At 44.8% G+C, this 26,309-nt stretch overlaps 1 protein-coding gene across 7 annotated transcripts in view; it reads left to right on the top strand.

Moving 5' to 3' along the window:
* SMAD9 (SMAD family member 9) overlaps positions 1–21,766 on the top strand; it is a 61,842-nt gene extending 40,076 nt beyond the window's left edge. For 3 of the 7 annotated variants that reach the window (XM_080376138.1, XM_080376140.1, XM_080376139.1), the window contains exons 3-7: positions 5,576–5,833; positions 8,695–8,832; positions 10,596–10,817; positions 15,789–16,045; positions 18,125–20,115. In XM_080376138.1, the coding sequence (XP_080232264.1) occupies positions 5,576–5,833; positions 8,695–8,832; positions 10,596–10,817; positions 15,789–16,045; positions 18,125–18,625 (1,376 nt within the window). In that variant the 3' untranslated portion in view covers positions 18,626–20,115. Of the gene's footprint in view, positions 1–5,575; positions 5,834–8,694; positions 8,833–10,595; positions 10,818–15,788; positions 16,046–18,124 lie in introns of all 7 variants that reach the window. The other 4 variants (XM_080376142.1, XM_080376144.1, XM_080376143.1 and 1 more) reach the window with 4 other exon arrangements.
* The last annotated feature ends 4,543 nt before the right edge of the window (positions 21,767–26,309 follow it).

Here is a 26,309-nt window from a genome sequence, read left to right as displayed (position 1 = left end):
GTAAGTGTATACTTATTATTCTGTGATTACTCTTTGTCTGGCATGAACTTTACTCTGAGGTGACATTAGGATCAGATAAGTGAACTGTGGGATGTTTCTTTTCACACAGATGAAATAAGGGAAAGACGTTTGTTAACATTTGTTAAACAACAGGGGCTGCTTTCCTGATAGTCCTTCCACTGCAGTGAAGCGGTCATTTTGAAGTTGTATTTGAACTGCTGTAAACATTGTCACAACTAAAATTTTACAGCTGCGGTGAGTGGTGTTTGTTGTCAGCAGTTTTCAGTGGAAAGAGCTGATCTCCTGCCTTGCTAAAATAAACTCTTCAAGAAACCAAGAAAAGATGCTCATAAAATATCCCATTTTGTGTATCTTTCTCTTTGAAGGCTGCAGTCTTTAGTGTCTTCTCGTTTCTTCTCGTGTAACTCCAGTGTATTTAACGGAGTCTCCTCCGCGCTGTCGCTGACAGCACTGCGCAGTGCTGTTTTCAGCCCCAGTCCTCTGATCTGTTCAGTGCCAGCTGACAAATGCTAGCACTGGGATAATCCAGCAGCTGCTAAACGGCTGCCAAAGCCTGTCGTTCTGACCCTGAAACTCAGAAGGTTTCAGCTGTGAACGTGCCTCTGTCGCTTGTCTGTACAGCAGAGCGGCTGCGGCTGCCCTGGTCAGTGAGGCAGGGCCAGGGTGCGGGTCTGAGTACGGTGGAATTGGCGGCGTGCTGCCAGGCACAGCTGTGACCCGTGCAGGCTGACATGGGCTAGCAGTCCTCAGGGTGCAGGGGTTAGCCTCCAGGAGGGACTTTTGGGCACTTTGGACGTGACAACCGTGTTTTGTAGGTGAAAGAGGGCGCAGCTGCCAGGATGCAAGCTGTGCCATGCCAGTTCTCCACAGGACCTGTGAGTTGTTCTTGGGCTGTTGTGCTCACTGCTCTTTTTACCGGGACAGCTTAGAAGCTGAAGCTCACAAGTGAGTCACCTCCCTGGTAAAGATGAGGTGCAGCAAGGAGTATGACCTACTCACGTGTGCTGTGGCAGCAGCAGGAGAGGTAAGTTACACCCCTGCGAGTGGCAGTAATGCAGCCCCAGGCCAGAGGCAGTTAGAAAGCTGCAAGGAGGTGGTGGTGAGGCAAGAGAAGAAAAGAGCACCAGGAGAAAGTGGTAGCAGTGAGATCACCACAGAAAAGGCTGGGAGCAATTGATCTAGGTGCCAATCTGTTTAAACAGTTCTCTCTTAACCACAGGAAACCTTCTCCATCTTGGCTGTTGGTGATCTTAGGCTTTTGTGAGATTCTCTGAGTCTCAACCTCTGGAGCTAAAGAGTCCACCCATGAAATTAGTCAGCAATACATTTTTTTATAACCCACAAGCCAGTATTCTTTTCATGCAAGTGTCCATCCTTTTGGGGCTCACTTCCCATCACTGCAGTCTCTTGCTAAGTCAACTTACTCTGTGACCAGATCCTTTTATTCAGAGTGAATGAGTTGTGTCAAAGGTGGGAGGGCCTCACCCCCTTTTTAATGGCCTGGCAGATCCCTATACCTCTGTTACTAGAGAACAGCTTTAAACTCTGGTCTGAGATTCAAGAGGTTTCATTGCTTCTGCTGTGTCCTCAGGCTGCCCAGCCACATCCTAGTCTATGCTGACCAATACTTCACAGATTATGTGTAGCTTTTCTTGCTGCTACCGGTGTCCCCAGCAAATCTCTTCTCAGGTCTGCTGAGCAGCAGGTGCCATTTAGAAAAAAAGCAGCAAGTATTTCCTCTATTTGTGCAACATGCCACTGCAGAAGAGGAGCTAGACCACCTAGCTTAAAGGAGATAGGTATGGGGGTTAAACTCTGCTTCTCCCTTCACTGTTTTGCCTTGAAGAGCTGGTCAGAAGTCTAGTTTGTTGTCAGGAGAAGCTGCATTTCAGAAAAATATAGAAGCTGCCTAAACATGTGCCCTATTTTATGAGAACACTTGTGTAGATATAGCAAATTCTAGCATGCACCATTGCTGTAGACAGCAGGAGCCTATATGAACTTTTGACTTAGACTAGCTTATCGCTGTTGTTAAGCCCAAGTGGAACTAAGATGTGGTAGCCTCCCAGCTGGAAGACCACCTGATGATCTCACTGTTGGCCATGTATTTGGTCATGAGTGGTCATGAGCATAGGGAACAAATGGATCTCACTGGAGGGTAGCTCTTCAAAGGTAGTAAACTTTGCAAAGGTGGGCTGATGTGTGACAAATCACTATGTGGGTGTTGTACCTAGAATTAAACTGTGGAGGCAGATAGTTTTCTTGCTAGCACCTGGCTAGCACAGGCTAGTCACAGGCTCTGGGCACAACCAGGTTTCCAGCAAGAGCTGTTGCAGCCAAAAGGGAACAGGAGAAAACCTAGTGCATGAGAAGCAGTGGCAGGACTCAGGACATGACTGTATTTGTCTTCAGTTGTACAAAGATCGTCAACACTTGGGCATACATAGAAGGAAGGATCCACCCCTGGCTCTCGGTGGAGAATAACAGGTAGAATAAAAGGACCTCACTGAGTGGAGCAATGCAGGTAAATTAGGAGGACAGACAGGTCCCAATGCAATCAGTCACTCAGTTTTGTGCCTCTGGTCACACTTCCTTCAGAGTGGTTGAGCCCTGGAGAGTGACATCTGTAACCAAAAGAACAAGGAGAACAAGGCCCTCTGGGGAGTTTTGAGCCACAAACAAGACAATCTCTGAATTCCTCACCACCACAGAGGCTTTAGCCCTCTAGGCAGCCACAGTCAGTGGAAAGATTGAATGAGGTGGCAAAAACTGTACAGCAGAGCAGAAATTAAGAGTACCCTGGTCAGAGCTGGGAAGGAGTTCAAGGCTTGAAAATTCCTTTTGCTGACTCACTCAGGGCGAGTCAAAGGCTTTTTCTGGCAAATGCTGTTCACACATCCAGATTCTCGGCCTTCATTTAGAGAAGGAGTTGTGTTCAGTTCTCACAAGGCTGAAGAAAGTCACTTCTTTAGTGGCAGTACCTGCAGCAAGGTGCCAGCCTCCCAGCACTGCACGGCATAGCTGTAGCACTGCTGTCCTTGGCTCAGCACCTCTGCTGGGTGCGAAAGGATCACCAGTTCCCCACTTTCTAAGGCTGCGGGTCAGAGCTGGCTGAGCAGCGGCAGACCTGGCAAGCATCATACCAGTTTCTTGGAGCAGCAGAGGAAAACTCCAGAAGCAACAGCAGCTCACAGCCTGGAATTGCTCACGGGAGCGTGGGATGGGAGGGAGCCACCTCACCAAAACCACATCTGCAGTGGTGGTGCTGATCTTGTCCCGGTATAGAGCTGATTAACATATATAGAGAGAGCAGTAAAAGTCTGTTTCTCTCCTGTGGCTATGAAGAGATCCATGGGGGGATGGGGGACTGGGCAAGGCATCTCAGATGTGAATACCTGTATTGCCTGTATGAGTCCTACCTGGACAGTCTAGAAAATCCAAAAAGCTAAGGAAGTGGTAAAGATGCAGAACTACTTTTCTCTCCCAAAGGACTTGAGAGGCTGGCTTCATCCCACAGGTAGGAGCATATCAAAGGCAGAAAGAAAGAAAGCAGCTTCTAGAGCAGCATTCTTGTGCCAGCCACAAGCTAATTAGAAATGCATTTGGCCAGAGAAGGGTCTACGTATAGTCTCTTAACAGCTATCCCAGTGCCTGTGTTTCCAGGCAGGTAGGAAGATAACTTCTGCAGTGACCCCCCTGTCATCAGTCCAATCTTTTGTAGGTTTTTAGGGCTTAGTTCTCTAGTTCATGGTGACCAGCAAATTCCCAGATGGTATATGCCAGTGGGTGAGCAGGAGTGTGGTTTAAGCGTGCTCCAGCTGCCAGCATAGTGCTACATCAAGCAAGAAGCTGTAAAGCTGCTGTTGGTACCAGGTACTGGTCCTCCTCCTCCTGCTTAAACTGACCCAGCTCTCTGAGCCATCAACGTGCGCTGAGGGTGCGCTCCAAGGAAGGTGTTCCTACAGCCTCTACTCATGCATGTGCTTTGCATTATCTGTACATTATTTGCTTTATAGCAATTATTCCACTCTTATCATTATGCCGGATAAATGAGAGTTCACCGTAATTAGAAGGTGTTAGCTAACCTACCTAAAAAGAATTGACCTTACGTAGACAGAGCTTTTGGGCCCAAACAATATGCTAAAACACGTTTAAACTATGCATTCCTGTCAGCATTTACAACCAAGAGCACAAATTGCTATTTGTTTCCGTAAGCTAGTAAGGATAGACTGAAAGATGACATGCTGCTGGGTTTTAGGCCAGAGAAACTCTGGACACTAAGTCGATCAATACAAGCCTGCTGAATTGTTCCTAGTGTTGGGACAATCCATCTTTGTCACAATAACTCAAATTGCTTCCTTATCTTCTCTGGTGGCTTTTAGATCTGCACGACAGTAAATGGGGATTCATTCTCCCTACCTGTGTTTAAGGCCTTAACCAAGATCATTAGGCACTATGTGAGCTAATAACTGATCAGGAAATCTTGGGGTACATGGATTGCCCACTGTAGGCTCTGTTCTCTCCCCAGGGACTACGGGGTACCCAGTTAAAGACTGAAGTTGAACTCCCAAATGCAGAACTATCCAGCAAGCCTCTCTGTGTTCTAGCCTAGGGGCTGCATCTTCATAAGTAACTCACTAATCGGGTTTCCTAAAGTGTTTTGACTCCAGTTCTGCTCTCCCTCCTGATACGTCAAATTCCAAAATAATTTGGGTCAATTTTAGGTTTGTTTCTCAATGCAGGAATGCTGTTAACAGCACTGACGGTATGAGATGCAAGTGAAGAGAGGTCGTGAAGACAGGAGACATCTTCTATTAGACCAATTTTTACATGGATGAGTTTGGATTTCAGTTTTCTAACCCGCATTTTTCATGTCTTAACTACCAACCATTGACATTTGCCTCCTCATGCTAGATCTTTTCTAACTATATTGCAAGGGCTAAATTAATATTACTGCAATATGTGAATTGCCATTTACATTTCCTTTTAAAGATCCCACTGTCTGGCTGGCAGCATTTTCAGGTACCTGAAAACCTTTTAAATCCGGTGTCTGGCTTCAGGTCTGTGCTTCCTTTTGCCCATCAGTAAAACACTGGTAGTAAAATGTGCAGTGTATTGCAGAGCACTATTAATTTTTAATAAACATGGCTGTGGTTTTGGCAAATCCTGGTGACAGTATGTAGCAAACTCCTGATGTTCAGTCTTTCAGGAAGGAAGGAAAAGGTACTTTTGAGAGGGAGAAACGTGCCACTTGCATTTCTGTGAGGGCCATGTGCGCATGCCGTACCTGTGGATTTTATGGTACCTTGCTCAAGTCAGGAATGAGTCCATCTTTTGCATATGGAATTGCTGCAACTGGCTGTAAATCTGGAGAGAAAAGGCTCAAGAATCAGCTCTTGCTTCTTGTTTATGGACGTTTGTTGCCCTTCCATGACTTATATATAGACAGCAATACTTGGGGAGAACGGAATATACCTCTTTTTAACTTATAAAGAGATACACTTTCAAGAGTGCAGTTTTAACCATTTTTTTCTGTTCTTGTTTTTATTTTCAGTCCTACCTCCTGTACTCGTTCCAAGACACAGTGAATTTAACCCTCACCTCAGCCTCCTTGCCAAGTTTCGAAACACTTCTCTGCACAGTGAGCCGCTGATGCCGCACAATGCCACCTATCCTGATTCTTTCCAGCATCCTCCATGCACCCCTTTCCCATCATCACCCAGCCACATGTTCTCCCAGTCACCTAACAGCATCAGCTACCCCAATTCACCAGGAAGTTCTTCTGGACCAGGAAGTCCCTATCAGCTCACGGGTAAGAATGAACTTTCAGATATCCTGACTGAGGCAGTCAAGGTTCTTTCCAGGGCTTGGGGCCAGGTGCCAATTTTGTGTGCTCCCCACAGGCTGTAGCTACAGATTGAGCTGTTGGACAGAATTGATTTGGAACGTGATTTCTTGCAACTGTCTCATAGTATTGTCTCCCAGTTCTTCTGATGGATGCTCAAGGGACTAAAAGTTGTAGTCATCCCACTCCTAGAAGCGCCTTGAAGTGCCACTCCTAAAGGAAACATGATTACTGGATGAAAATCCAAGGGGAAAGTTGAGGAGAGGAGCAGGTGTGCCAGGCCACCTTCTACCTGAAGCTGCCCATCCAAGGTTCTGATACAAGCCACAGAAAAGAGCACTTGCAACACCTAAGTTAGGCACCTCTAATAGCAATGGTCAGAGTAGGGACATTTAGAAACTCCATCAAGAGAGACAGGATAAAATGGAGAAACTGGTACACAGAAGTATTTTTTTAATGAATGGTAATCCTACTGATTATATAAACTTCAGGAAATTAAGGTGTTTAATAATCTGGCCTGGTTGAAGCCACCAGGCAAATTCATATGTCTTTGGAACATGTTTTATCAGATCCGCATCAGGGTTATGTCACTTCGATTGTTTGCATTGTGAACTCCTTACAAAGTACTGCCTTAATTACCTGACAATTTAACTAATGCTTTTGCTCTTAAATATACCAAAAAGATGTCAAGCAACACAGCTGAGAGCTAGCTTTAATATCAAAACATGGTTCAAGTTCACTTCTGCACTTTATTGTAACTCTTAAATAGTTTCAGTGATCTCAGCTTTTTCGCAAAGATGAATTCAGGCTGGAATTTTGTAGCTTTATGTTTTAATGTCTCGACTACGAAGCATTTAAATTCATGTCCTTAATGATATGTCTATTTTGATTTTAAGTGCAAGAAAGATGTTTATTTACACAAGGTATTTGTAGTATTTGAACCTCCTTTTAAGCTGGTCAGTTTCAACACAGTGTAATGTTTTTGTTCCCTCTCCATTCATTGAATGGCCCTTCATTCATTTCTTCTCTAGTTCTATACTTCAGATTAAATCGTATTTAGCAACATAGAAACATTTCAGCAAGTAGTAGGACTTGTTTGTCTTCCCCCATATTTTTCTTTCACCTCTGTGTAACCAAGCTAGATTCAGTGGAGCTGGTCCTGACAGGTAAATCAGGCCCATTCCAACTATGTAATGATTCTGACTCGTGCATTTAACCGAACTTGGGACCTCGCAAAGCTACTTAAAATTGGAAGTGGCTCAACCTGAGCTTCGGTACATCACAGCACATGGCATGCTGATAAACATAATTTGCCTGTGTAATAATCAGGGATGGAAGACTATCTAAAGCAAAGTGGAGTTACATCAAGAACCTTGAGTGGGATTGGTGTGACCAAATATAGATGTCAACAATGCAAATTTCTACATCTCATGCAATTGTGTATACTCTGTCTGTAATCAGTGGAGAAAAACAGACACTCCTAGAACAAGATTCATTGCATCTTAAGTTATATGTCTAAAGTAGCTGAGACGCACTGTGTCCACAGGTGCCTATTTTTCTTTAGTGAGTATAAGGAGAGTTTATGGTGACTAGCTTAGGTGTACACATCGAAAATACCTGGATAACCACATTATACTCCTTTCTGTGAGTTGTATTCTCTCCCACTCTTTCTCAGTTTTGTTTTACTGTTCTAGCTAATTGCATTTTCTGTGGGAGAGTTGTGTCATGTATATGTTAGAAATATCATACAGTGTATGAAATTCCTAAATCCTGAACAATGCTTAAGCAGAATAACATTTTTGTGCAGTACTTACTTGGAAGAATCAATGGTTGTCTTATGAGACAGTCCACATTTACCCACTGTGGATGAGGTTGCTCTGTTTTGAGGGCCAGCCAACAGACCCCAAACACAAGTGGGAATTTCAGCCTGGAACCAAGTTAAACCATGGTCTTCTTAAAAAGACCCTTAGTCCCGCAAGCTTGTATATGGCTGTCGTTTACGCGTAAGCCCACTGAGTTTCTGTTCAAATGAATAAAACTACATGCTTTTAGTGCTTATACAGTGAATGTTGACATTTTCCAATATGAAAATAAATCCCGTTTTGCTTTGGCTTTCTAAAGCCTCCTGTCTTTCTTGAGAATCTCCACTATTTTCTAGCTTACTGTGCCATAAATGAAACAAACAGGAGCTGGGCAGGTTGTGAATTGATACTTTTTCTCCTTATTTTTTCTTCACATCCATTGCCCTTTGATGGGAGACTGAACAAACCAGAAGAGGGTCAGCCTTCCCTTGTAGGACAGAGGTAAAAAGGACAAATCTGGAGGGAGTGTTGCCAAGTCTGACTTTACAGTCTAAAGGCTCCCCATAGGCTTTTTTTCAACAGCCTGTGAAGAAAAAGAACTTTCTCCCAGAGGATCAGTTAAAGTTAGCTTCTACTCTTAAATCATCCTCTTCAAGTTTTAAATTTGTGAGAGAAGTCTGGTGCTGAATGATCAAACTGTGCTACTTTCTTAGGGTTACAATGGGTGTTAACAGGGAGCCTGACTAGGCACTGGTCTGGGTCTGAGGCACTGTTGTGACTGTCCTTCCCTCTTTCAAGTGCAGCATGTCCAACATGACAGCCCTTCCTTACCATCCTCCCTGGCCATGTAATGGTCTTAATCTGGAGACTGAAGGAAGGGCAGGTTCAGATTCGTGCTTGCTTTCTAGCCCTCCCTAACTAAACAAAGCTGAAGGAGATTAAGTTTGCACCAGGAAAACCAGAAGAGTTTACCAATGTATTGACTTAGGTGTATTTTCTGCCTTTTCTTTCTTTCCTTTCTCATAGTGGAAACTCCACCCCCGCCTTACCATGCAAGAGAACCTCCAGGAACCCACAATGGGCGATCAATGGATGCAATAGCTGAAAGTCAATTAGTGCTGTCTTTGCCCAATGGAGGTAAATCTGCCGATGGAGAAGCTGAAAGTAAATAACTATTTGTACTATTCTTCAAAGAAAAACTGTTAAGCAAAAAAAAAAAATTATTTGAACATGGGGGTTCAGTGATCTTTAATGTTAGGTTTCAGACATTTTTGCAGTAAGGCTGTGTACTAGACGCATCCATTAGCTAGCAGAATAGGTTGATTTAAGAATTCAGTGAGTTACGTGCAAAGTTACAGAGTTTAGACCTTATTTGCATCCATGGACTATTACAGTTAGAAAGCTGTTACTGAAGGCAAACACTATTATCTATGTTGTAAAGACAAAGATATCAAATCAGGGATGGTAAGGCTATACAACACACAAGAGCACTACCAATATCAGAACTGATTTCTTTTACCACCATCTGTTCTGGGTTTCAAGTACTTTAAAGCCTTGTGTTTGGGTCCTTTCTTACTGCCACCTTTGTATTAATGCTACATTACTGGCTGGGCAGGAAAGAAAAGTTCATATTCTAGTGCAGTGCAAAGACATTTTTACAGAAGGCCAGACTCTTTTCTTCTCATATAAGAATGCTTCAGTGGGAGAGGGCCTGGGTGGTCAGGGTAGAAGGGTATGGATCCTCCTTAGTCCTCTCAAAGCCACTTCCTCACCGGCATGGTCTCTGCTACCTCCAGACTAATGCTGGCAGATGATGCCTCCACCATTCAAAGCCCATTGCTGCAGAGGTGAAATGGAGTTCCTCTACTGAGTTTTCCTTTGACTTCATGCTTAGCAAAGGAAAAAATCACTGTTGTTCTTTTAGTCCAGCATATTGTAGTCCTAAACATACGTTCTTTATGGCATGAGGACTGAACACTGTGCACACACATATACATTAAAAAAATAATGCCAGCCTTCTGAAACGGTGAGGAACATGTATCTATCACAGAACTGGAGCAGAAGGAAGATGAGGGTGATAGTGCTAATTGCAGATGGGTACACAAAATGGCCAGATAGTAAGTAGCTATCAGACACCAGTACTTTTAAATAAATTGCCAAAATAATTTGATCTCTTTAGCATAGTTTACCATCCCTGATCACTGCCCCCGTGAATATTCATTGGAAGTTCACAGAGGTGCTCTGGGGGCAGGGGGGCTCACATGCCTGTGGTGGGCAGGCAGGATAAGGTTTCCCTTTAATTCCTGTGGACGAATGAGGCTCAGAGATTCTGTTACATTTTTGAGGCTGTCTCTGAGTTAGAAAACCTGGGCAGGGGTAGATCCAAAAGAAATGACCCTGCTGACATTTCTGCTTGTGGTCTCACGTGGAAGTGGAAAGCCCCAAAGCATGCAAAAAACTGGGGGGAGTGATTGATTACTTCAGAGTTTGGTATTAGGCTGAAGGCTTGGCTCAGTTTTGACTTGCTTTGAGCTCATCTGTCATCCCTAGCTCCTGCTGGTGTGCAGAGCAGATGTATCCCTTACTATTTTCAGTGTAGAGATTGGGCCCCAGATCAGCAAGGAATGTCAGCATGTGCTTAATTTAATGCAGTGGAGTTATCACTTTTAAGAGCAAGTGGGACTCCTCATAGGCTTAGAGTTAAGCTGGTATACCAGCCCTTCGCATGTTTGGGTCTTCAGTCATAAAATTAAGAAGAAACAGAAGTTGCCTTTGAGATAAAGCGTGACATAAGTGACTGTTTAGATGAAGAGCTGGGGGGGGGGGGGGGGGGGGGGAGAGGGAGGGAGGGAGAAAAGAAAACAGAGAATGATTGTTTAAAAAATGTTAGTGAGACCTGAGCAGCTGATTAATTTTATTTCCTACAGACTTTCGGCCTGTTTGCTATGAGGAACCCCAACACTGGTGCTCAGTTGCCTACTATGAACTCAACAACCGGGTAGGGGAGACTTTCCAGGCTTCCTCTCGAAGTATCCTTATAGATGGATTTACAGATCCCTCAAATAACAAAAACAGGTTCTGCCTGGGACTGCTCTCAAATGTAAACCGCAACTCTACTATAGAAAACACCAGGAGACACATAGGAAAAGGTAAGACGAACCCTCTTCTCCTCAGGAGTATTCAGAGCTTGAAAGAACCATGCATTGCATTAACAAACCTCGCTGATTTGTCAGGTATGCTTGTCTTAAAACCAGAGCTCTGAGATTACTTCTGAAATAGAAGAAAAGCAGCCAATTCTTTTCTGACTGAATAACAATCACCAGAGTAGCTCCTTACAAAAGCTATTTACTTGGCCAGCGAAGAGAAAAATGTTGTTTATAGTTGTGTGTTCTAATTTAGCAGTATGTATTTTCATTTTATTTATTAGAGCTTCTGGCAACTGGGAATATTGCCATTGAAATGCCACTAAAAGGATAATTGCTGGTGCCTCAGGGCTGGTTCTCCTCCCACCAAATAACAAAGGGAGATGGATGAAACACTTAGTAGTTGAGTTACTTAGCTGAAGAACTCTACCAGAGCTGCCTTTGTAGCTTTCCCCCCCTTACCAGTCTGATTCCCTCCTGGTCAGCTTCTTGCCAGTAAAAGTAAATCTTGGATTCTCCCTCCAGCAGTACTCGCTTGTACACCCCACCTGGACATGGCTGCACACACTCCGTCCCAGCTCTCCGGGGCTGTGTAGGGCCTGATATTCTCCCAGAACTTACTGTTGTTTGTGGCGGTGAGTCAGGAGTCCTGTACCAGCCACTTCCCTGTGCAGGTGAAGCTTTGCCTGTTCTGGTATATCCAGTCTAGACTCATTATCTTGCCAACCCAGCCTCTCACCAGTAGCTGCCTGGGAATGGATTTCCCACAGGGCTAATTAACTCTAATTGTTTCACTCCTATTATCTTGTCAACCTCACCTCATTTCCCAGGCCTAGAGCAGTATTTTAATTGGCTCTTGATAGTCTAGTGTTGAAGGATGGAGTATGAGGAAGCTCTGAGACAAGTGTGACATAGTTTTTGCAAACAGTAAACCTGAAGGCTAGTGCAGGAGATGCTGTACTTAGCTCTTGCACTTTTCTCCAGAAGGGAAAGCACTTGTGTTGCAGATGCACTGTGTGAAGCCAGTGTGATACTACAAGTGTCTGTCAAAGTAGTTTGTTGTGAGGGGTGGAAATGAGTTGTACATCTAGTTCTAACCTACTCAGAAAGTAAAGCAAAGCTTCTTTATCAGCATAAGCTGTCAGAGGGCTGTAGATCAAAGCTGAGCCCAGCCCTAAAAGAAGAATGACAAAAGATTCCAGTCAAAGCTGTCATTTGAGGATGTTGCATCTTGTGACTTTCTGCCCAAAAAGAGGAAGAGGCAGAACAGAAAGAAAATGAAGTAAATGCTAATGGACCTCATCCTTTCAAACCTGAAGATCTGTCATTGATTAAAAGTCCTTTAAAGTCTTACACTAGAATCTGCCCAAGGGAAGGGAGCAGGTTGCCCAGAGAGGAGCTCAGTGTATCAGAGATCCTTAATTTTACTGGTGTTCCCTGTTCATGCAAATCTTAACAAAACATGTTCAAGTGGAGTAGAAGCGGCACCAGTACAGGCCTGCAGAAGAGCACAGAGCAGTTCCAAAAGCGTGTAGTTCAAAGGCATGCTGGACAGATGAAAGCTACTGAAATGGATACAATTGTCACATGTTAACAGGGGAGAAAAAAGAGTGAGTAAACAAGATTAACTCAGTAGGATAAGGATATGTGATTGAATTGTCATCTAGTGTATCAGCGTGAAACGGTTTCCTGGAAATACCACATCAAAGCTAAAAACAATCCAGAACACAATGCAACATCTACTAGCATTTGGACCTGTTTCAGCAGTCAAGACTTCAAGGGCAAAAAGGGGAATTCTGATCAGAGTGTCAAAAAGATGTTGATACTTGGAGGCTGCTGAGTTTCCAGTTTCTGCAGAGAGCAATGAAATCCCACTAAAACATATGGACCCTTGATTTGGTCTTCTACAAATATGTATTCATCTGCTCGGCTTGCTTGAGGGTGCTCGTCTCTGGTGGATGAATACCAGAAGAATGGAAATGCACACTGACATTTCATTACTGCTGTATTTATTGCTTTTAAAAAGTCCACAAGGAAAAAGCAAATTGTAGCCTCTGCTTTCAGAAGTGACTTTGGTGTTTTCATTATTATAGATAGTACACAGTTTGGGCAATGCCTTTGAAAGCATTCTTTTTGTTCAGAAGTTGGGTTACTCAATGTACTCTAAAAATCCAGCCTTTAAAATGTTTCACCTTAGCACCCAGAAGTGTGGTCACCCTAAATCACACCTGAAGATTTGAAACGTGGTGAACATTTATGTCCTTATGCTTCTCTCCCTACCCTGTGTTCTTACTCTATCTGTTTATTTGGGAAAGTTATATGGATTCCATCAAGGTCAGCTACGACCTTTGCATTTTCAGTCCTTCCCTTTTATCTGTCTTCCACAGAAGGGAAGGGAGACATGGGTCAAGTAATAGCTGTCACAATGTGCAACACCCTGTAAAGCTTGGTGCAGTTGGACTGGAGCTGACGACTGCTCTAATGGAGCTGTCATCTCACCCGTGTTCCCGGTGCAATGCTAGTGTGTGCTCTGAGCCGCACCCCTGCCACTCACACCTCATCTCATGGGTGCGTAGAAGTAAAAGTCAAGCGATGGCTTGAAGACAAACTTCAAGGTTCCTGTCTGAGTCACCCTGGAAGTCTATGGGAGAGCGTATTTTTCCCAGATTCCATTCCCACTCAACCTGCTTTTCCCTGAGCCTCTCCCACTTCTGTTTAGAGGCTGCTTTTGGCTTAAGGATATGCTGCTGCCCCTTGCTGTCATGACCACAGAATGATGAACAGACTGGGAATATGTAACCAGGCTTTTTTCTATGAAAGACAACGGGACTAAAACTAATTACAACTGAAATATTAAAGCACAGTTATCACTAGCTTTGCAGGCAGTCCTCTGAGACTCTGTGAACATGTGCATTTGTATGTAAGGACTTGAATGCCATACCTGGGAACGGAGAGGAGGATTTTATTTTTATTTAGTGGTGGTTTTTATGAGAACAAAGGACTGAGTTCTTCCACCTCTCTCGGCCATGGGAGGGGTTCATCTCATCTAATCTAGCCATGGGAAGGGTGAATGTCTAGGCATCTTCACAGGATGACTTGGCCCCCTTCGAGGTGTGGTTTCATGCTCACATTTAAGCAGTCTGGGTCCCCATTGCCACGCTTGCACTGATGAAGATCTCACTGCAAATAAATCTTCTTTTGTTTTGTTTTGTTTGTTTTTAAGTTTATTAGCTTGTTCAGTTCCTCAATCTGGATGGCTGCCCAATCCCCAGCCACTGCTGCTGGCATGAAAGCAGGTGTGGGAAGAAGCAGCAGGAGCAGGGAATGAGAGTGCCTTTTCAGCACCTGCACAGACTTCTATCAGTTTAAGCTGGCTGTGAGCCTGCACTCTGTAGCGGATGGAGTGAATCATCTGGTCACAGTGCCTTTCATCATCTGTCAACTAGAGAAGACATCTACACAATTAGCTTAGACAAGATTCCTACCTTTAAGGTTGCTGAATTGGGCTAGGGTAAATTCTCCCATAAATTTAGGTATATTTTCATGCAAGCACACATCCTGGGGGGACCAGAGTCTTTGAATGGACAGAAGCTCATCCATCTTCATTTCCCCAAGGCACGGTAAAAATTTGGGAGTTAGCATTGGTAAGTCACTTGAGCACGGAAAAGTCCTGAAGGAATTCAGTCTTTTAGGTTCCAAGGTCACTTGGAACAGGATCTGATGAGTAAATCACATCACGTAAATGCAAATACATGATCCTGATGTGGTGGATAAAGCAAAATACAGAAAACCTATTTTAAGTATACACCATGCTGTGTTTGAACTGTATGAGTTAGGATCCTGTAGTAAAAAAATAGCGTGCAATGAAGTGGATCTTGGTCAGTGTGCATGTGCTCAAAAAAGAAAATATGTTTAGATGTGTAATACATAACAGATTTGTCAGTTCTCTGACAGTTTTGATCCATGTTTTGTATATGGTTGACAGATGTTTGATATTTATCTGTGCATAATTATTTAAGTGTGCCCTGGTGGCCAAGAAGGCCAATGGGATCCTGGGGTGCATTAGGGGGAGCATGGCCAGCAGGTGGAGGGAGATGATCCTGCACCTCTGCTCTGCCCTGGTGAGGCTGCACCTGGAGTGCTGTGTCCAGTGCTGGGCTCCCCAGTTCAAGAGAGAGAGGGAACTAACTGCTGGAGGGGGCCCAATGGAGAGCTACGAGTGACTAGGGGACTGGAGCATCTCCCTGATGAGGAAGGGCTGAGAGAGCGGGGCCTGTGTAGCCTGAGGAAGAGAAGACTGAGAGGGGACCTTATCAATGTCTACAAATATCTTTGGGCAAGTGTCAGGAGGATGGGCCAGGCTCTTTTCAGTAGGGCCAAGTGACAGGGCAAGGGGCAATGGGCACAAACTGCAACACAAGAAGTTCCATCTGAATATGAGAAAGAACTTCTTTACCTTGAGGGTGACAAAACACTGGAACAGGCTGCCCAGAGAGGCTCTGGAGTCTCCTCTGGAGCCATTCAAAACCCGCCTGGACATGACTCTGTGCAAGCTGCTCTAGGAGAAGCTGCTTTAGCAGGGGGTTGGACCAGATGATCTTCAGAGGTCCCTTCCAACCCTGACCGTTCTGTGATTCTGTGATATATGTGTCTTGTCATAAAGTACTATGCTGCTGGGTTAAAGAAGTATACCAGCCTTCACTGACAAAGAAAAACATCATGTGCCAAGACTTTTTTCTCCTAGACCAGTTAAGAAGATTATCTGTTGACGGTGGTGGGTCTGTTGCACAGATAGATGGATAGGCACACAGTTTACTGTCTTTTGAAAGGCAGCATATAAGCACTGAGTGCCTGGAATGATCATGGGCTTGTATGCCTGCACCAGTAAAATAGTTAAAGAATTACTGGTATAAAGTGTGTTGTGAACAATGGAGAACAATTGTTGTGAACAATACACGTTATTTTTCCTTTTTCAAGGTGTTCATCTTTACTATGTTGGTGGAGAAGTTTACGCCGAATGTGTCAGTGACAGCAGTATTTTTGTGCAAAGCCGCAACTGTAACTACCAGCATGGTTTCCACCCAGCCACTGTTTGCAAGATCCCCAGTGGCTGTAGCCTCAAGATCTTCAACAACCAGCTCTTTGCCCAGCTGCTTGCTCAGTCAGTCAATCACGGTTTTGAAGTGGTGTATGAGCTGACCAAGATGTGTACTATTCGAATGAGCTTTGTTAAAGTAAGTTTTCATTGTTTTCTCTTGCATTTCTGAAAAGGCAAATCACATCACTTGCTAGCTTTGGTGCAAAACTGGACCCCATCAAATCCTTCTCAAGTGGGGATTTAGACACCCAGTTTGCAAATAGCAATTCAGACTGCCTTTTTTCCAGTATTGCCTTAAACTTCTAGGTGCTTAAAATCAGTAGCTTTTGTGGTCAACCTGGAAGTGTCTTAGATTCCAAAAATTAGGCATTCCATAGGCTTTTTGTGGAAAATAAGCAGAGATTGTGTGGCTGTGTTCCCCTATTGATTGCATAAAAAGGTCAACTTGGAGGGGCTTAGCAACATGTAAATGTTGTAGCACATATCTTAGGCAGTCGTGATCTCTCCTATCGTTACTGGTTTGCAATAGAGCTTAGTAGAGCCATAGATCTGAAAATAATGTCCTTGTATCTCTATTCTAATTTACAGTATAGACTGGTGTGTATAGTCTCAGTCAAGGAACACTGAGTCCTCCCTCAGCCCCCACTGAACTTGCTGGGAATTGTTGTTGTTTGTCACCTGCCTGATCCCTGGCAAGACATTGTCTTAATTTCTAATGACATCCACTCTGGCCAGCCACACGATGAGAAGGGCTTCTTGGAAGCAGAATACAAAACCCAAAAGCGCATGTGACCTTCCCCCTCTTATCTGGAAGAGACAGGAGGCCACCAAAGCCATTACTGTTCCCATGTCTTCCATATCTGAACTTTGCAGTCTGACTGCTCTGTGTGCAGTGTATTGGTCTTTGTGGGAGTTTCTTAAATCTTCTGAACGGCCACCTCACCAGAATGAGATCTCTTGACTCCTTTTAGTACTTAGGATTTACTTAGGTGCCATCATAGCACCTAAACACCAGAGAATGGTGAGTATTTCAAGGCTGTTTACAGATGGGCTAGGACTTCCTATAGTGCTGCTGGGGAGAGCTGGCAGCAGCGTTCAGCCTGCAAACTAGAGAAGCTGCACCATTAAAAGCCAGTTGGTCCTGCTAGGCACCATAAGAAGTGGCTGAGTATGTCTCTTTGTCTTGCAGATTTGGTTCTATACAAATGACTGAATCAAGCTGATTGAATTCACGTCAAAGATACTGCAAAACTGCTTGAGGCTCGAGCCCAGTAACCCTATGTTCTGCAAAACAGATGTGTTGAGTCCCACATAGCTTTCTGGTCTGACTCTTCCCAGCCATCCTTGGGGACTTGTCTCCTTAACTCTCTGAGAACATTAAAAGTACCCTGCAACCTCTCCCAAGAGTCCAAGGCAAAATCTCCCTGCCCACGACCATGCTGTTGCTTTGGTCTGGGGGAGGGATTGACATCTTGTTCACACACAAGCATTAGGGGGAAAAAAGAAAGCAAGAAACCCAACAAACAGCTTTTTCTTTAATGGAAGACATGAATGGGCATGTTGTTTGTAAAGGCAGTGTAGCCAGTTATGCAAAATTTTCATTATCTCAGCAACTCAGGGGCAGCCTCTTTGATGTGTTATCTGCCTTCATGCCCAGCCTGGCAGCAGAAATGGTGGTGTTAATGCACTAAATAATGCTGCTGCCATATTATCACCTTGCTTTGTTGAAACAATAGCAGCCACTGTAGTGCCTCAGGTACCAGAAGACCAGCGCAAGGAGTTATTTTGAACCCTTTCCCATGACCTTTGGAAAACGGCTATGCAAATCTCATCTAGGTTCTTCCTTCCTTCCTGGCCTGTAAAAACTCTTTCCTGTAATCAGTCTTCTCAAATTATTTCTCCCCAAAGGTGTGAGCCCTGATGTGTTCGGTCTGGGGACAGGAATGCCCTGGGTATTGGGTGTGTGCTGCACAGAGGAGCATGTTGTCACAGCCACGCACCAAGAGTTCCCAGGTGCAGGACAGACAGTCTTGTGGCTTCTCCCCTGATTTGTGTCCAGATGCTGCTGGTCACCTACAGCCCCACAGGGCAGACAGAACCCAAGCGCTCAAGACTGCCTCCTACCCCACCAATGCTTGAGCTACCAGCTGGGAGAAAGGGATGGGGTGGGGACCAAGACATGACAAACTTGCCAGGGCTGTATCATCTTTTGGAGGCAGGACACGGTCCCACGGGTGATGAAGGTCCTGTCCCCTCTGATACCCTTCCTGTGCCCTCGGAGCAGCTGGGAGGAGCTCAGCCCTCAGGCAAATGTATCAGTTTTACTCACATAAAACTGTTTGTGAGACAGTTTTATGTGAGTAAAACAGTTTCCACCCACAGAGCACTGCTGCTGATAACCGGAGCAGGGTGGCTGTTGTCTCCTTCGGCAGCTGCGGCATCGCCCCTGCGGCGAGCTCCGGCCGGCAGCGTGAGGCGGCGGCAGCGTGGCGGCTGCCGGCAGAGGGAGATGGCAGCCCACCGCCGGCTGCCCGCCTCCTCCAAACCTCCGAACCCGCCAGGCTGCGCTTGCAAACCTGGAGTTTCTGGTCCTCCGGATTTTCCGTTCCGCCAGTCAGCAGAGGTGCACCAGCACCTGCCCTTCTGGCCGTGTACCTTCACTGCAGCTGAGTCCTTAAGACTCCACAAACTCAGAAGTTTGACAGTGCTGATTTGAAGGGTGGCATTTTGTGCAAGTATTTCCACAACATTGATCCGAGGTGACTGCGAACACGGGCCCTTTCTAGCCTGATAAGTGCTCTGCAGGTCAGAAGAATGCTGCCTGTTTGAGAGCACTCTTTGGGCTTCCGTGGGTCTCTTGTGCTTTCTTCCCCCTTTTCTTCATTAAGCAGAAATGGATTTTATCCAGACCATTTATTATGGCACCTAGTTTTGGTGTTAATCCTAGTTTTGCAGCTGATAGTCTGGAGGAGTGGGTTCTAGCAGCCTCGGTTGTCTGCGTTGGTCAGCACTCTACAGTTTAGGTACCTTTAGGCAGGCATCAGTCTTAATATGCCTCTGTGTCCTTTTTTCATGACAAGAATGTCAACCTGCCTGACTAGCATAACGATAGGTAAGGCTCAGCTTCTCTGAGCAGTGGCCCACAAGTGAAGAGCCTCATCCTGCAGCGGGATGGCGTTTTGCACGTTGCCCTGCAGAACTCCATGTTCCGTTCTGGCAGTGAGACAGCCGGTGAGCTGTGAGACTGCACTGTGACTTGGATGCCTGGCAATGCTGTGGAACCAGGCTGCCTGCTTAACGAGCAGATGCTGTGCCTGCTCGAGGCATGGGAACTGCTGGTTTGCTTTTCTCCCTGCCAGCACCACATCCCCATCTTCTGTCAGGTGCTCCATATCCCTTATCTCTCCAAAAGAGCTGAAGAAGTTACTGCAGGACTTCCCAAAGCAGACAGCCAGGAGCTCCCATGGGAAAAGAGGACATGTTCAAGGATAGAAAACCTACAGAAAATGTGTATACATAAGTTGGGTATGGCACATAGGAACCTTGCTGGGAGTTTGCAGGGGTTCAGATAAATACCTGTAACTGCTAGAGTCTCAGACTCGTAGGATGCATTGCTACCAATAAACGAAGCAGAGCCCAGGATCGTTCCCAGTTCCTGTTAAAGTGTTATGACAGGGGCTGGCCTGCTTTTTGTCTGTGCCAGACAGCAGTCTGGCAGAGTTTCCTGGGCACGTCTCTGGGGTGCGAACAGCAGGGACCATTCCTCACGGGCTGTTTGCAGGCAGCCAAGCTTGGAAACAGGCCTTTCCATGTCAGTTGGTCTCGGCACCTGGAAGTGTGACTGAGCACTTTTAATTTAATAGTACAGAGTCCCTGATAGCTATGGTAACAATGACTTTAAAAAGGAACAAAGCTTCTAGAGAAAACTTATCCTTAGGACAAAGCATTACATCTTGGGAACCTGTGTGATGGGTTACCTGTAGTTGTGTTAGACTGACAGCACTGCAGTTGTGATTTAATGTTGTTTTTTTAAATAAACACTCACTTTTTGGTCCTTTGATGCTTTTATAGGGCTGGGGAGCAGAGTATCATCGCCAAGATGTTACAAGCACACCCTGCTGGATTGAGATCCACCTGCATGGACCATTGCAATGGCTGGATAAGGTGCTGACACAGATGGGCTCACCTCATAACCCCATCTCCTCGGTCTCTTAAGAATCATCTCTAGAATTCCCTTAGGATGGATGCTATTGCAGGCAGTGGCTTATAGGATTTCCAGTGAACAGAAGCTTCTATATGTAGATGTATGTAGATGTAAATATATCTATACATAGTCTACTCGCCTTTTTTTTTTTTTTTCATGCTACATTTTGTGGTTTCTAGTTACTCTGATGCCAGTACAATAAGTTTAGAAATTCAGGTATAGCATATCTGTTCTCTAGTACAAAATAAGCCAAATTCCTGCAAAAGTGTCAAACATGTCCTGTGAGCATCTTCATTCCCCAGCCGAGCCAGTAAACGGTGTGAATTCTTAGCACTTTCATGCAGATTCAGAAACCTGGCTGTAGCTGTTCCTAGTAGGTGAAATTCACCCCTCTGCAGGCAACCAAAGTCAGATCTCTACACCATTTATATCCGTTTTACATCCTAATTTCAGGTCTAAAAGAGGACCTTAGGTGGTGCACAGGACTTATGCATAGAGATGACTTTTATCCAGTGAACTGAAGGACTAAACTGCAATTCCAGTCTGTCTCCCTACTGCAAAGCACGATGGGACAACGGGCCCTCTGAGGAGCTGAGGCACCCCTGTCTCCCTTAGGATTTAGTAGGAGGAGAGATCCCCTTGGGATACGTTCAGCACTGGAGCCTTATCAGAGCATTCTGGACACATCCAAATAGTCTGATACTGTTAACACAGTAGTGTACGGTACTGCTACACTGAGAAGCAACAAGCTCCTGAGAAAAAGGGAAAAAATAGAATTTGAAATATATACCTGTAAGTTTAAAAACTAATTAACTTCCAGTGCTTTTTTGCAAAATACATACATACTTGCATATGTATCCGGCATGTAAACTGAATCCTATCCAATATACAGTATTGATGTAGTTTGTTTTAAAGTTAGAACTGTCTGTAGTTAGACTACTGTGCTAATATCAAGGGTACGTCTAAAAGGGACTTGAACTGTGATCCAGAAAAGGGAAATGAAGTGTGCATTGAAGAACCAAATAGTGACTTCATCGTTTGTGTTGGGATGGTCTCTGTCCTGGGAGCAGGAAGCCCCATGCTCACAGGATGCCATGAGAAGGAGGTGGGAGTCAGCCACGTCCACCCGCTGTGCTGGGGCCGTGCTTAGGATCCCACTGCAAAGCTCAGGTTTGACAGAGGGGGCTTCCCTGCCAGTCACTTTGGACATCCCCATGCACGGTTTCTCACCTTAGACACAGGCTTCATCATTTGCAGTGGTTTTGCCTCGCCTGTAGAGGATGGCAAGGCAATGTAAGCCACAAACAATCAAAGAGTGAATCTGTGTGCAGAACATATTTTACAAGCTCCTTGTCTGTGGTCCTTCTGTAAGCAGGGAAACCTATTGTCCACACTCTCATCCACAGAGCCAGCCTTACAAAATGCTGTTCACTTGGAAACCTTTCCTGAGGAGGCAGGTGAAACTCTTATCAGGCTTCGATGATCCCCATTACCTTGCGGAAAGGGTAGAGGACTATTTCTTTCCAGGCATAACAGTCCACCGAAAATTGTTTTGCTTTAAGGGTCAGAGAGAGTTGTAACTTCTCCAATCTCATTCCTCCTTAGAACACACCAGAAATACCCTGACAGGAAAAAAAACCCAAACCAATTTTACAGAATGTCTCTTTTCTTCTCACACAGTATCTGGTGCTACACATTTTACTGCATAATTAGAAGAGGATGCCTGAGATCTTGAGCTACATCACATATGCAAAGGAAATTACATTCACTTCAAGACTTTCGTGTGTTTTAGATGCTAGGTAATACCTGTTACAGGGTGGTAATTATGAACAGAGCAGAAGAATCAGTAAACTAGCAGGGTTACTTCATTTATGCGTCTTCAGCTGCCTGCAGAATTTGTAGGGCACAGAAGGATAAACTATCCAGTTTGAGCAGTAATAGCAAGTTGTATAGGAAATCTGAAAATGTGAAGAACCCTATTCTGTCACCATTTGACGTCAGCAGTGTCCCTGTAGGACAGGAAAAGCTTTACAGTCTCCTGCAGCAATGAAATCCAATGATGATGTTATACAGAAATTCCAGGCGTGCCATTTACTGTTCAGCAGACTTGAGAGAGATCAGTTTGGAAAAAGATGTTTTCCTCAGCTCCCTCTGTCATCAGTGTCACTGTGCTGAGCATATACTTCATGATTATTGCATCCTTTCTTCAGTAATTTCTCTGTGCTTTTTCATGACACTCATCCCTTTGCTTTCTCAGCAGCTAAGGACGGAGAAAATCACTTCTCCTGTCCAGGGTCTAGCTCTGTACTTTATCCTATGTCTTTTAGGCTGAAACCTCTTTCCTCCTAATATATAGAGAAGCATAGGGATTACTTTTAGACATTCCCAGCACTGTCATCTTCCTCACAGAGAGCAAAGCGGAGGTGTTCTGAGGTGCATCTGCTCTTGGGCAGCTCCAGAACCCAGTTTCCCACCAATGCTGTAGAGGAAAATTGGATGGCCAGTGAAGAGAAGCAGGCTCTTCTGGGGCATCGTTCGTTTCATCATAAGGCAGGTATTTCAAGTGAAATATGCTGCGCTGTGAGCATGCTTATGTCTTCCCATTGAGTATAAGGGGAACTCAGGGTCACCAGCTCAAATGTGGACTGCTGCATCAGACATATCCAAAATTAGATGAGATGGGCCCCAGGGAAGATGTGGTGGTTTTCTCAGCCTAGTAATGATGCTTGGTCAGTGAGTGTCTGTGTTGTTTAAATGGAATTTGGTAAAAAAGAGCAGTTTTTCCTTTCCTGTATGTCTACTTTTACAGTAATTCTCATACAAATAGGATTTAGCTTCAGTGCAGTCCACGCATCTCATTAAAGGTAGTCACCTTAATATTCCCATACTAGTAAGTGAAGAGGCATTTCTGGAGCATCGTTCTTCTGACCTGTTTAAAATGTCTGTATTAGGATGAGATGAATTTCAGCAAATTTAAGTATTTGCTGGAATTTGGATCAAAGCGCCTGATTCTGGGCAATCAAAGCCAAGCGCCAGCTCAGAGTTAGCCTTTGGGAAGGTCGGTATCACAGTGTGAACTTACTTCCAATTTTGGTGACCTCCAGGGACTTAGTGCACTGTATGAAGTGCTGTGCAAGCACACAGCAGCTGAAGCTCCTGCCCAAGAGAAGGGAGAGCTCACATCCCAAGGGAGAAGTGGTAACAACGAACGAGGCAAACAAGTAAATTGGAAGATGACCCCTGCCCAGATGCAGTGATAAAAAGTAAGGCTAACAAACCATTTATTTCCCTTTCTTTTTGAACAAAGTCTCTCTTGCAGGCTTCTCTAGTACATGTGGATTAAATTTGGCTAAAAATCCAGGTTTCTTGTAAATTACAGCAATGTAACTTTGTATCTTACTCTACTATCTCTCCCTTTCGGGAGGAGCTGTTTTCTGCTGAAAGGTCTTCATGAGCCTATCAACCTGTAGTCAATTTAAAGCCTTTAAATGTACTCATTAATACTCAAGCATTGAGATAGTCTTCCTGAGACATTTAAAATTACTTAGAGGGAGACTACCTTGTTGAAGGCAGATTTTTTTCAATTATTTTTGAGCCATGAACAGTTCAAACCCTCTTGAAAGTTTCTGCAGAGACGTACCATGCATCAGTAGGCAGCAGTGGGAGTTTGGTCAGGCAGGGGCATAAAGCACATTCATCATGGTACGTAAGACCCTTGTTTTCCTACTAAGTGATCAAGAGGACTGCTTAATTGCTGCCAGTTCTTCAGCAGTGCCAGTATTAATGTGCCATTTGCATCCAGAGGTGATGGAGGCAAATCTAGCACCCTGACTGCACAGAGCCGTTCAGTGGCACTGCTGCTCTGATGGCTTGGTCCCCTGACCTCGCACTGTAACAGCGGATCAGGTGCAGTATAGAAGTGGCTGTAGCATTCAGAAGCACAGCGCGGGCTGTGCCTCCCCATCAGAGGCTACACCACAAGCGTCTTTACTCCTCGTGAGAATTTCATGGTGTGCTGTGGTCAGGCTGAAGGATAACGTATCAGCAACACAAAGGGGGAACTGTGGGCCCAGGTAACAGCTGGAGTCGAGGAAATTCTTTCTGTGTCTCCAGCAGGTACCATGTCAAGACTTTCACCACCCTGAGCAGCCTTCTGTGACTGGTCCCTGCCTTGAGCAGGGCATCAGAATTGATGCCCTATGGACATCCCTTCCAATATACATTATTTTGTGGGTCTGTGCTGGGATTCAGACAACTGGTCGCCACAGGCAGGAGCTCTCTGTTAATAGAGACAGTTACAGGCTGAAGCACATTTATCCTCATCTATTTCTGCATGCATTCAATGCAGGACAGAGTTACAAGGTATTAACGTTCCCTCCAGCATAAAATCAACACTGCAAACATTTCTCACTGTAAACATCATCTCCACAACACAACTTTTAAAACGGAAAAAATCAGGCATTTGTGACTGTGACTACCTGATCTGCTTTTCTTGGCTTAAAATACTCAGCTGTAAGCTTTATGAATCAGAAAGTCTCACCAGTGACTGAGAGTTACACAAACAGCTGTATTTACAGAGGCAGCTCAGGCAGGGACTGACTGCTTCTTGGCTGGCTGGAAACGATTTATAAAGAAGCTTGATCAAATTTAGTAACTTTGGAGAGATCTCAAGTATAAGGCCAATTTTATTGGCTCATTAGAGACATCTCTGGTGCAGCTATAGCTTTCAGGAATACCTGAGCACTACATAGTGCTCAGCACAGGAAAGAAACATGACATCCTCTGTACTACTCACCTCTCCCCCAGCTCTTCATAACCTAACTTAGTAAAACCAAAACCAAACACAATAAAGAAAGATTATAATGAGTCTAGGGTAGAGTAATTAAATAGCATTTTTCAAAGTTGAGAAGTACTGCCCAGAATTTATATTTATATCATCAGGAATGTGTTGAATGTAACATGTCCCATGTGCTCTCCAAGCAGAGGTGAGAGCTGCTTGCTCTGGAGAAGCCAGCGAGCTGGTTGTTACTTGAACATCTGAACCCAAGCCCTACTGGGTGAGTGCAAACCCCACTGAAGTTGAGAAGATTTTTATAGAGGACTTACAGTTCATGGTTGGTTTTAGTAGCCAGAGATGCTGAGAGGACGAAATAACTGGGGAGAAGGGAGCGTATGACCAGATGTGCTCAGTGGTCATCACTGGAGGTATCAAGGCGGTACATGCTTGGGCAGCCGTTGTGTTCACTAGAGTTTTTTACATTTATATCTAAACTAATCAAGACCCGTTTTAGGAGCTGCTTGGAGTACCACAGTCCTCAGTCTGGTGCTTCCCACACACAGCCTGGCTGAGTGTGCCAGCCTCCTGATTAAGCCATTAGATATGTTGGGGCAAACTGGTGGCCCACATGGTGCAGGGATTAGGCTCTGGTTGCAGTTGGGATCGCCTTGTGCCTCGCAGCAGGACTAAGAAGGAGTTCAGCTTTGGGGCAACTGTTCAAGGACACTGAGCACATCCAGTGTGTGCTCCTCAGAGAGAACTGCACTCTGAACAGAAACTGCACGACTGAAAGACATGGATTATACAGAGCGTCTACCTGGGAACTGCAATAAAGCAACCCACTTCATGCATAGGTGGGAAATTGCAGTGCCTAAAGGAAGATGGAATCAGCAGGAGCCTTCACAGGGACCCCCTGTGTTATAAATCACATTTATAACAGGAACTAAGAATGGACAAGTGTGCTTCCCTGAGAGTGACTATGGTCAGGTCACTGTCAAGAAAGAGCCTGGCAGAGCTGGTCCCATCTTGCAGTGGGGAGAGAGATTATATGAGACTTTAGATCTGTGAATAAAAAGCTTCTCAACCTGGAGGATTCATTGTAGTCACTGAAACAGGACTTCTTCCTAATGGCAGCTCTGGGACTACCTTTCTGCAAGGTACCGAAAGCCTGAGTGGGCATTTGGTCTTTGTTCAGTAGAGAGGAACTGCTTTGTGTCTCCAGTGCAGACAGACACTTCTGCATGTTGTGCACCAGCACAAAACACAGCCTTTGGTTTGTACCGATCATCTATTTATAGGGAGCTCCAGAATGATCGGGAGCAGCCAGAATCCTGTCACCTCTTCACCCCTGGGCTTTCCAAACAGCTTGCCCAGGCGTGCCTTACATTATATTGCCATACTGATGCCACACTTCCCTGC

The sequence above is a fragment of the Falco punctatus genome (assembly GCF_963210335.1).
Source record: "Falco punctatus genome assembly, chromosome: 2".
In the NCBI taxonomy this organism is placed as follows: domain Eukaryota; kingdom Metazoa; phylum Chordata; class Aves; order Falconiformes; family Falconidae; genus Falco; species Falco punctatus.
The sequence above is the reverse complement of the archived record's forward strand: the minus strand, read 5'-3'. Positions and strand labels throughout refer to the sequence as shown.